This window comes from Artibeus jamaicensis, unplaced genomic scaffold, assembly GCF_021234435.1.
Source record: "Artibeus jamaicensis isolate MK-2021 breed Jamaican fruit bat unplaced genomic scaffold, CSHL_Jam_final contig_1410, whole genome shotgun sequence".
Classification (NCBI taxonomy): Eukaryota; Metazoa; Chordata; class Mammalia; order Chiroptera; family Phyllostomidae; genus Artibeus; species Artibeus jamaicensis.
The window spans coordinates 960,268-972,612 of NW_026521281.1; the positions used below are offsets into that span (position 1 = coordinate 960,268).

General features: G+C 39.1%; 1 protein-coding gene and 1 pseudogene across 4 annotated transcripts in view; one reads left to right on the top strand and one right to left on the bottom strand.

The window, feature by feature from the left end:
• FAM120C (family with sequence similarity 120C) overlaps window positions 1-12,345 on the bottom strand; it is a 108,354-nt gene that overhangs the window by 47,880 nt on the left and 48,129 nt on the right. For all 4 annotated transcript variants that reach the window (XM_037153663.2, XM_037153662.2, XM_037153665.2 and 1 more), the window contains exon 4: window positions 9,136-9,264. In XM_037153663.2, the coding sequence (XP_037009558.2) occupies window positions 9,136-9,264 (129 nt within the window). The remainder of the gene's footprint in view (window positions 1-9,135; window positions 9,265-12,345) is intronic.
• On the top strand, window positions 1,663-6,682 carry LOC119055532 (DNA-(apurinic or apyrimidinic site) endonuclease-like; annotated as a pseudogene).

A 12,345-nucleotide genomic window follows, 5' to 3' on the forward strand; every position in this document is an offset into this window, starting at 1 on the left:
AGGTCCCCAGTAAGGGATGTGCGAGAGGAAACCACAGTGATGTTTCTCTCCTTCCCTTCCTATCTAAAAATAAATAAAATCTTTAAAAAAATTTATACTGAGATGACTACCTCACCACATCAAAATATACATATAAAGAAAACAAGAAAATATTATAAATAATTTAGGATAAAATTAGGAGCAAAGTCTCTATTTTAATTTTGTGGGGTTTTTTATATTAAAAAGGGAATTCTTGTTATTAAGAATAGTAATAATTCGCCCTGGCTGGTATGCCTCAGTGGACTGAGTGTCTGCCTGTGAACCAAAGGGTTGCTGGTTCAAATCCCAGTCAGAGCACACGCCTGGGTTGTGAGCCAGGTCACCAGCTGGGGGCGTGCAAGAGGCAACCAATCAATGTATCTCTCGCACACTGATGTTTTGCTCCTGTCTTTCTCCTTCCCTTCCCCTCTCTCTAAAAATAACTAAATAAAATCTTCAAAGAAAAAAAGAATAGTCATAATCCAAGTTCCAAAATTCATCAAGCTACAAAGGGAAGCAAAAGGTATATTAAAAAATATTCAACTCAGCTCTGACTGGTGTGGCTCAGTTGTTTGGGTGTTGTCCCACAAAGCAAAAGTTTGCCGGTTTGATTCCCCGTCAGGGCACATGCCTGGGCTACAGGTTTGGTCCCTACTGGGGGTGTGATAAGAGGCAACTGATTGATGCTTCTCTGTCACAGCAATGCTTTTCTTCCCCTCTTTCTCCATCCCTTCCCCCTCTCTAAAAATAAATAAATAAAAATTAAAAAAATTCAACTGAGCACATATAAATTTTTCCTCCATCAGCATACAATAGAATATAATTCAGCCTTAAAAAGGAAGGATATTCTGACATATGCTACAACAGAGATGAACCTTGAGGACATCATGTTAGGTGAAATAGCCAGTTACAAAAAACACAAATACTGTATGATTCCATTTATAGGAGGTATGTAAAGGAGTTAAAATCACAGAGACAAAGAGGTGAATGGTGGTTGCCAGGGGCTGTGGGGGAGGGAAAAATTGGGACTTATTTAATAGGCATAGAGTTTCAGTTTTACAAAAGGAAAAGAGTTATGGAGATAGATGATGGTGGTGGTTGTACAACATTATGAATGTATTTAATACCACTGAACTGTACACAAAAATGGTCACAATGGTAAATTTGATGTTATGTGTATTTCACCACAATAAAAAAATTTGGCCCTGGCTGGCGTGGCTCAGTGGATTGAGTGCCACCTTCAGAACCAAAGGGTCACCGATATGATTCCCAGTCAGGGCACATGCTTGCATTGTGTGCCAGGTCCCCAGTAGGGGGCATATGAGAGGCAACCACACATTGATGCTTCTCTTCCTCTCTTTCACCTACCATTGCCCTCTTTCTAAAAATAAATCAAATCTTTTAAAAAGTTTTTTAAATTTGGAAGGAAAATTTATTCTCCGTCTAAACTATATCTTCTACTTAACACTGGCATTTTTCTCTACCAAACATGTCAATTTCTTTCTTTGTGGGTTTGTCTCTTCTTAATTGTCTGATGCAGACAGCTGAAAGTACAATGCAAAGCAACAAAGTGAATAAGCAAATCTTGTCATAAAAGTCTGAATTTCCTAAGGTCAAGGAAAATAATGGCGTATTGCTCACATCATGCTAGAAGTCACCAACAATGAAGATCTGGTGCACTTAGTGTTCAATAATGGTGGAAGGGTAGAAAAGAGAATTATGAAAGCTGAGGGCAGGAAAGGTACTTGAAGGGACAGTGATTTGAATATCAAAAGAATGTATGCCCTCTGGGAAAATAAAGCTCAAGGGTTGATTTTTTTTTTAATAAAAAAAAATCTTTTTTTTTAAAGCAACCCTCTTTATGATTGTGCTATAAAGTTAAATGTGAAGTAATGGATATAACAAAATTTTGTTTGAAAAACTTATGCCTCCACAACCAAACACTGCTTTCATTCTTTATTCATTTAAAGAAATCTATGGAGGGATTTATGTCCTGGGTAAAATGGACAGCATACTCCATTTTGTGCCCACTAAAGGTAGTTATAAAAACCAGGGGTAACTATTTAGGACTCTGAAAAGTAAACAGTAGCAGGAAGATTGGGGAAGAAGACTGGAATTCAAAGTATCACTGAATCAAGATGAACTTAGCATATTTCTTTACCTCTAGTATCCCCTGGTAGGGACACAATGCAGCCTGAAATCTGGAAGCATTTATTGATGTGGACAGAGAGAGCTGCACGAAAAGCCCTAGTCTAGTTCTGGCTTGAAAAGTGAGAAAGCGGTCTCCAAACATTCAAGAAAGTATATGGAAACACCCAGTTTTCTTTTTCTTTTTACTGTTTTCGTGTGTGCCAGCCCAAAGCAAACTTGTAGTGGCAGCAGTAGCAATAGGAACAGAGCAGAAAACTAAAACTGAATGACAGGAACCTTCCTCTCCAATCCTAGGAGCAGTAGTCTGAAGAGGTACAGTGAGCCTTTGATGCTTTTTCTCTCTGTTCTCCTGCTACTTGGCCCCAGACACTGGAAAAGGTTGTTCCAATGAACTGTGAAGTACTGAAGAGAGCACACAGAGGGAGCAGCACACATATGGATCTGACACTAAACAGCAAACCACAGACTCTGAGAACTGGAGATTGACCACAACCCAAGTCTCAAACTGGTCACTAGGTGGCATATACATTGGACCAATCCAAATAGGTTTGCAGAGGCTCCGAAACTTGCACTGACAATGAAACAATACCCACAGAAGGATGGTGAGAACTTGTGATCTGAATCTAAGTGGGTAGATTGCCTCCTAAAACAAAACTATCAATATTCCCCGTTATATTGAAACAAGACCGAGAATATCGTTACACAATACCCTACTTAAAATGTCCAAGATTGAGTCCAAAATTACTTGGCCTGGGCAACACCAGGAAAATCTTAAACTGCATAAAAAAATCAATTAATAGATAACAATGCTGAAATTACATACATGTTAAAATTATCTGATAATGTTGATCATTTCAACATGTGATAACACATGTTGAAATCTGACAATGACTTTAAAGCAGCTTTACAAAAATGCTTGAAAGTAAAAGGAACACATTTGAAACAAAGAGAAAGAGAGTCTCTTCAAAGAAACAAAAAGAAGAATCAAAGGGAAATTTTAGAACGTAAAAATACAATAACCAAAATTTTAAAACAGAGAGGAAAAAAAAAACCTACAGTGCCCCAAGGATCTATGGGATGATACCAAAAGGTCTCATATGAGTGCTACTATAGACAGGGAAGGAAAGGAGAATGTGGAATAGAATGTCTATTTTAAGAAATAATAGCTGAGCTCTGACTGGTACAGCTCAGTTGGTTGGGTGTTGTCCCATAAAGTGAAAGGTTGCCAGTTTAATTCCAGGTCAGGGCACAGGCCTGGGTTGCAGGCCCAGAATGTAGGTGAGGCATGGGCAAGAGGCAATAAATCAATGCTTCTCTCACACATCAATGTTTCTCTCCTTCTCTTCCTCCCTCCCTTCCCCTCTCTCTAAGAATAAATAAATAAAATTAAAAAAAAAACAAATGCTGAAAACTTCTCATATTTAGTGAATGACAAGCTTAGAAATTCAAGAAACTCACCAAACTCTAAAGAAGATAAATTCAAAGAAATATACCAGACACATCTGGTATATTGAAAATTCTGCTGAACAATTAAAGAACAAACAACACCAATCCTATATAATCTCCTCCCAAAAATAGAAGAGGAAAGAACACTTGACACCTCATTTTTGTGTCCAACAAATCAAAACCATACCAAGACAGTATAAAAAATTACAGACCAATATTCCTCATAAAAATAAATGCCAATACTCAATAAAATACTAGGAGTTCAAATCCAAAAATAGGAAAAGGGAATAATATACCATGATCACATCCTGTAAATGTAAGGATGGTTCAATATTAAAAAATTAATGGACTGCCCTGCCTGGCTGGTGTGGCTCAGTGGACTGAGTGTCAGCCTGCAAAGCAAGGGGTCACCAGTTGGATTCCCAGTCAGGGCACATGTCTGGGTTGTGGGCCAGGTCCCCAGTGGGGGGCACATGTGAGAGGCAACCACACACTGATGTTTCTTTCCCTCTTCTTCTCCCTTCCCCTCTACAAATAAATAATATCATAAAAAAATTAAAATGGAGGAATGTTCTTAAAAAGATAACGGACTGAAAAAGAAAAACCACATAATCCTATCAATAGATGCAGAAAATGCATTTGACACAATATATCCATTCACCATAAAACTCTCAGTAAACTATCAATAGAGGAGAACCTCCTCAATTTGATAATGTGCATCTACAAAACCTACAGCTAGCATCATACTTAATGCTAACTGAAAGCTTTCACCAAAGAATAGGAACAAGACAAGGGTCATTTGAAAATCCTAGATACTGTAGTAAGTCAAGGAAAAAAAGCACACAGGCTAGAAAAGAAAGTAATAAAACTGTCCCTACTTACAGATAACATAATCATGTACACAGAAAATACTAAGAAATCTACCAAAAACCTCTTAGTGAGTTTAGAAAGGTTGCCTCTCTAAATACCTCAATACAAGGTAAAGAGACAACAATCATATTTCTATTTAAGCAATGGGCAACTAGAAATTGAAATGAAAAAACCAATATCCTTTATAATAGGGGCCTCAAATATTAAAGTATAAATATATAAAAAGATACGCACAGGACTAAAAACTATAAAGCTCTGATGAAAGAAATCAAGGATGGTCTAAATAAATACAGGCATAATGTATTCATAGATTTGAAGATTCACCAAATTCATCTATATATTTAAAGGAATTCCTATTAAAATCCCAGCAGGATATTTTTGTAGAGCCATCTACAAAGATTTTTCTAAATTTATATGGAAAAGCAAAGAAACAAAAATAGCCAAAGTAATTTTGAAAAAAGAGAATAAAATTGGAGGACTCACCGCCCAAGTTTAAGACTTACCATAAAGTTACAGTTTTCAAGACAATGTGCTATTTGTAAAGGGATAGACACATAGGTTAACTGAACAGAACAGAGTCCAGAAATAGTTCCACAGAAATATGGACAATTGATTTTTGACAAAGGCAATTCAATTGAGAAAGGACAGTCTTTTCAACAAACTGTGTTGAAACAATTAAGCAGCCACATGCAAAAACAAAACAAAACACCTCACACTTTATACAAAAATAAACGCAAAACACGATTTGTTCTAAATGTAAAACTATATAATTTTAAGAAGAAAACAGGAGAATTTGTCATGCCTGCTGCTATACAAAGAGTGCTTAGACATAAACCCAAAGCATGATCCATAAAAGATAAAAACTGATAAAAATGTAAAACTTTTGTTTTGCAAAAGACATTGTTAAAACAATGTACAGAGAGGTGCTCCATCCTTTGTGCTCAGGTAAGGAGGAGCCTGGCAAGGACTTGATCAAGCAACATAAAAATACTGCTTCACTGGGCAACGTGGCACAGGAGGGCATTTGTTACAGGAGGGCTGAAGAGTGGGGAAAAGGAATTGGTGCTAAAAGACAGGGAAGAGCCCAAGGCTGAGCCAGAGGTCAAGAGGAGTAAGTTGGGCCTGGCTGGGTGGTTCAGTTGGTTGCAGCATCGTCCCATGCACTAAAAGATTGCAGGTTTGATTCCCAGTCAAAACACATACCTAGGTGGTGGGTTCCATCCCCGGTAGGGGCATGTACGGGAGGCAACCTATGGGTTTCTCTTTCACATCGATGTTTTTCTCTTTCCCTTCCCCTCTCTCTAAAAATTAATAAACATGTCCTCAGGTGAAGATTAAAAAAAAGAAGTGTAAGTTGATGTTAGGAGCAAAGAAAAATAAAAAAGAGGGAGCAGGAGAGGGGCCAGTCCTGTATGAGAAGACACACCAAGATCAGAAAACCTCACCCAGTGGCCAAATAGGCACACTCAAGATCTGCTCCAGGAATGTGGATGGGCTTTGAGCTTGGATTAAGAAGAAAGGTTTAGATAGGATAAAGAAAGAAACCCCAGATATCCTGTGCCTGCAGGAGACCAAGTATTTACACAATAAACTACTAGCTGAACTTCACGAGCTGCCTGGACTATCCCATCTGTACTGGTCAGCTCCTTCAGACAAGGAAGGGTGCAGTGGTGTGGGCCTAATCTTCTGCCAGTGCCCTCTCAAAGTCTCCCATGGCACTGGCTAGATTTGATACATTTGTGCTGGTAACAGCCTGTGTACATAATGCAGGCCAAGGTCTGGTGCATGTAGAGTACCAGCAATGCTGGGATGAAGTCTTTCTCAAGTTCTTGAAGGGCTTGACTTCCCGCAAGCTCCTTGTGCAATGTAGGAACCTCAAAATGGCTCATGAAGAAACTGACCTTCAAAACCCCAAGGGAAAAAGAATGCTGACTTCATTCCACAAGACTGGCAAAACTTTGAGGAATTGCTGCATACTGTTCCACTAGCTGATAGTTCCCGACACCTCTACCCCAATATGACCAATGCCTACACCTTTTGGACATACATGATGAATGCTCAATCCAAAAATATTAGTTGGCATCTTGATTATTTTTTGGTGTCTCACTCTCTGTTACCTGCATTGTGTGATGGCAAGATACTTTCCAAGGCCCTGGGCAGTGACCACTGGATCATCGCCCTATGGCTAGCCCTGTGATACTTCCCCCAAATCACTTTAAGCCTGGGAAATAAGCCATTCGAACTAGCTTTATTGTGAAACTGCTTTGCTCTCTACAGAATTCTGTACTGTATTTTCCTTCTAAAAATATGAATTCTTCAACCAGACTTCTAGTGACAGATGAGTTTCTTTTAAGCCCAAGGTTCTGTATTTTGTGTGTGGGTATTCTTCTTTGAAACAAAAGCTACTGATAATTTCCTATGAACTGTCCATGTGAAAATAATGAACCATAGTTTCAAAAAAAAAAAGAATGTAAAGACATACTACAGACTGGGAGGAAATATCTGCAAACCAGATATCTAACAAGAGATTTGTATGCAGAACATATAAAGAACTCTCAAAACTCAACAGTAACTAAACAAACAACACAATTAAAAAATGGGCAAAAGACTATTAACAAACAGACCAGACAATTCACCAAAGACATATAGACAGCAAGTAAACACAAGAAAAAATTGTTTAGCATTAGTCATTTGAGAAATGCAAGTTAAAATTATGATGGATTATTACAACACACCTATTAGGATAGCTATAACAATACTGACAATAATAAGCACTGATGAGAAATGGAACAACCACTCTGGAAAATGGTTTGGCAGGGTCTTATAAAGTTAAACATGCACTTACCATGTGACCCCCAAATCCCACTCCTAGGTATTTATTTTCACTAGGAAAAAGAAATCTTATGTTCATACAAAAATGTGTAATGCCCTAACTGGTGTGGCTCAGTTGGTTAGGTGTCACCCAGCAAACCGAAGAGTTGCCAGTTCAATTCCCAATCATGCCTGGGTTGTGGGCCAGGTCCTCAGTTGGGGGTATGCGAGAGGCAACCGTTTGATATTTCTCTCCCTCTTTTTCTCTCTCCCTTCCCCTATCTCTAAAAGTAAATAAAATCAAAATTAAAAAAACAATCTATATACAAATGTTAACAGCAGCTTGACCAAAAATTGGAAATAACTCAAATATTATCTATGGATAAATGAATGGTGGAATACCCACACAATATATATTACTTGGCAATAAAAATGAGTAAATTATAAGTGCAGGGTGGAGGGGAATGAAGGGGGAAATAGAACAACTGTAATGGCATAATTAATCAAATATATTTTTAAAAAATGAGTAAATTATAGGTGGATGCAACATGCAACTATCCACAAGACTCTCAAAGACAGTATGTTGAATGAAAAATGACATTCTCAAAGATTACATAGTGTATGATTCCAGTAATATGCTCTTCTCTAAAAGATATAACTGTAGTGACAGAGAATACACTGGTAGTTGCCAGGAGTTAGGCATATGTTTGGGTGTGATTACAAAGCGATAGCATGAGAGATTTTGGAGTGGTTCAACTGTTCTGATCCAAAGTGTTAGGGTGGTTACATAAATCACATGTACATCTATACATGTGTTAAAAATTCATACAACTGTGTACACATATATACAAAAGTCACTTTTGCTCTATGTTAACTTAGAAAATAAAACTAAAAAACCCATGCCCTGGCTGGTGTAGCTCAGTGGATTGAGCGCGGGCCTGGGAACCAAGCAACCACGGTTCGATTCCCAGTCAGGGCACATGCCTGGGTTGCAGGCCAGTTCTCTCCCTCTCTCCTTCCTTTCCCCTCTAAAGATAAATAAATAAAAATCTTAAAAAAAAAAACTAAAAAACCCAGAGTGCAAGTATAAATTAAATCGTTAAAAATAAAAGTAACTTATTCTTTTAGTTTCACAAGACAAAATCTTAGTCGAGCTCTTTTTTCACTATAAGCAATGAAATATTGATTCTTGTTTCTTTTTAAGATTTTATTTATTTATTTTTAGGGAGAGGGGAAGAGAGGGAGAAAGAATAGGAAAGAAATACTAGTGTGTGGTTGCCTCTCATGCACCCCCTACCGGAGACTTGGCCGGCAATGGAGGCTTGACTGGGAATTGAACTGGAGACCATTTGGTTCACAGGCCTGTGCTCAATCCACTGAGCTACACCAGCCAGGGTAGATTCTTGTTTTATGTGAACCTACTTTAAGTAGTCTTTTTCATTACCCAATATTCTCCAATAAGCAAGATCTCCTTTATATTAAAATATACATTGAAGCAACAACAACAACAACAACAAAAAGAGTAGAAGGATATATGCCAGTGATAATATAGCAAGTTGTTTCTGGGTAATGAGATTTGTAGAGGCTTTTAAATTTTTTCTTAATTTTCTAGGATGAGCTTGGATAAGTTTGATAATCAGCGGGAAAAAGGTAAAAAACCCTTCCGATCTAGTCCTAGTAATGTTTTATGAAAGGGACCCTAGGGTTCTGGTATGGTATGCACAGAGAAGACAAGCAGCTAGGAGAGAAGGTAGCCAACATAGAAAAGATCACATCTGCTGGTGGTACTGGTGAAGGTACAAAAACTGGCTACTCTTAGGAAGGGGGAGGGAAACTCACCTGAGACTGTTTGAAAACATCCTTCCCAACCACATCCAGGTTAGAGGGGTCTTTGATGGAACTAACATACTCAGAAACAGCCTTGATCACCACATCACAAGGAGGAAGAACCAGCTGATGAGCTCGGACCTAGAAAAGTTAATACAAGCAAGGAACAATGGCATCAGACATGGTTCTTTAAGAAAAAGGGTGAGGGCACAGTGAGATACAGAATTCAAATTCAGTAAATCCACTGAGAGACAGTTAAAATCTTTTCTTTAAAAATACTTTTCATCCTAATTCTTAGTACAGAATACTCAGAAAAAATTGAAAAGTATTAAAGAAAGGTAAAATCATATTATCCATAATCCTACTAGAGAAATAACCACAGATTTATGACACTGCCACAATTAATCAGCTTTTCTTCATGTAACACTTTGGCTGCTTCCAATTTTTTGCTATTAAAAATAATATTGTAATATATGGATCATGTTTGGATTCTGATTTGAACAAACTACAGAAAGGTTTTTGGTTTTTTTTGAGACTGAGAAAAATCCAAAAATGGACAGAATATTAAGATGACAACAAAAAATCATCATTAATTTGTCAGGAGTAATAATGGCATTATGATTATGTATGAAAATGCCTGTCAATTTTACAGGTGCATATTGAAGAACGTGGGAGTGAAGCAATTTGAGGTATAGAATTTATTTTAAAATACATTAGCGAGAGAGGCTTCTAGTCATGATGGCTATGTAGGCAGACATGGCTCACCTCTTTACACAACCATATCAAAATTACAACTAAAATATAGGAGTTCTACCCAAGATGGAGGTGTAGGTAGAAACCATTCGCTTCCTCGCACAACCAAAAAGAGGATAACAACCAATCTAATATCAATAAATAACAAGAAGTGCCAGAAAATCAAACTGCATGGAACTCCGACAAACCAAGGAATTAAAGAAAACGTCAACCAGAACAAGACCAGTAAGAACCCGAGGTGAGGCAGCAGACTACCAGGGATGGGTGTGGGGGGCCGGCTAAGAAAACCAGCAGCAAGTCAGTGAACTGTGAAGGAGGGGCTGGCTGAGGGCAAAACTGAGACTCAGAGTTGACTGTGGACTACAGTGGGATTGCCATGGTGGGAGAAATTCCCAGTCTCACACAAGAGTTCACGGGAAAGTGGGGCTAGAGATGGGCAGGTGAGCCCCACTGTTTCCTCTGTGGCCCCTCCCCCACAGACAGGGCCACAGCGCAGAAAAGAGGGTTGCCCTGCCTGGGTGAATACGTAAGACTCCACTCCCTTAAAACCTATCAGCTATGCCAAGACAAAGAAATAAGGCCCAAATGAAAGAACTGAGCAAACCCTCAGAAAGAGAACTAACTGATCAGGATACAGCCAACCTGTCTGATGGAGAATTTAAAGCCCTGGTAATCAAAATGCTCACAGAACTAACTGAGCTCAGTTGAAAAATGAAAGAACAAATGAAAGATACTCAAAATGAAATAAAGCAAAATATTCAGGGAACCAACAGGGACAGGAAGGAAACCAGGACTCGAAGCAATGATTTGGACCAAAAGGAAGAAATAAACATCCAATTGGAATAGAATGAAGAAATGAGAATCAAAAAGGTGAAGAGCATCTTAGGAACCAACCTCTGGGAAAAACTGAAACATTCCAATATCCCAATTATAGGGGTGCTGGAAGGAGAAGAACAACAGCAAGAAATTGAAAACTTATTTGAACAAATAATGAAGGAAAACTTCCCCAATGTGGTGAAGGAAACAGATTTCCAGGAAGTCCAGGAAACCCAGAGAGTCCCAAAGAAGTTGGACCCAAAGAGGAACACACCAAATCACATCATCATTAAGGTACCCGACATTAAAGATAAAGAGAGAATCCTAAAAGCAGCAAGAGGAAGGGAGAGAGTTACCTACAAAGGAGTGCCCATAAGAATATCAGCTGATTTCTCAAAAGAAACCTTGCAGGCAAGAAGGGGCTGCAAAGAAGTGTTCGAAGTCACGAAAGGCAAAGACCTCCATCCAAGATTGCTCTATCCAGCAAAGCTTTCATTTAGAATGGAAGGGCAGATAAAGTGCTTCCCAGATAAGGTCAAATTCAAGGAGTTCATCATCACCAAGCCCTTACTACATGAAATGTTAAAGGGACTTATCTAAGAAAAGGAAGATAAAAAATATGAACAATAAAATGACAACAAACACAATTACCAACAAATGAACCTAAAAGAAAAACAAAAACAAAAACTAAGCAAACAACCAGAACAGGAACAGAATGAGAGAAATGGAGATCACATGGAGGGATTTCAGTGGGGAGGGGGGAGGGGGGAGGGGGAGAGGGAAGGGAGGAATAGGTAAAGGGAAGAGGAAGCATAATTAGTAGACATAAAATAGATGGAGAGAGGTCAAAAATGGTATAGGAAACAGAGAATTCAAAGAACTTACATGCACAACCCATGGACATGAAGTAAGGCGGGGGGGGGATCCTGGAGGGTTGTGGGGCGCAGGGCAGAGAGGGGATAGATGGGGAAAATTGGGAAAACTGTAATAGCATAATCAACAAAAATACTTTAAAAATTACAACAAAAATAGAAAACAACCATCACTCGGGAACATCAGAAATCAAGTTGAATGGAAGTCTGACAACTATGGAATTAAAGAAAATACAACCATCCAGACTGGTAGGAGGGGGCGCAACTGTGGAATGGACTGGCCCCACACCCATGTGGATACAAATGTGGGATGGATATCTCAGGAGCAAGGAGTCCCGGACCCATACCAGGCCCCTCAGCCCAGGGTTCCAGTGTCAAGACGATAGTCCTTATAACTTCTGGTTTTGAAAAGCAGCAAAGATTTAGTTGGTGGAGGAGGGCTCTGGAGCCCTATGTAGTTTCTCTTAAAGAACCCACACAAGGACTCACCTACTCAGACTCATGCCCTCTGAGTCCCAGCACTGGGATGGCAGCCTGAAGGGCACCAGTAGTATACAGGATGAGACTGAGGTGCCTGGCTGGGGTGGTGAGCAGAGAACATTGTCCCTTTGCTGAGCCTTCCTGCCACAGAGCAGGTAGGTTGGTGCCATATCTGAGACTCCATCAACCTGGCAAACACTGTGTGACCCACCTTAGAGATCCACAGAGACCCGAATCCACATATTATAGGCCCACCCAAGCTGCTTTTCTGTAAGAATGGCTGGTCTTGCTCCTAAATCTT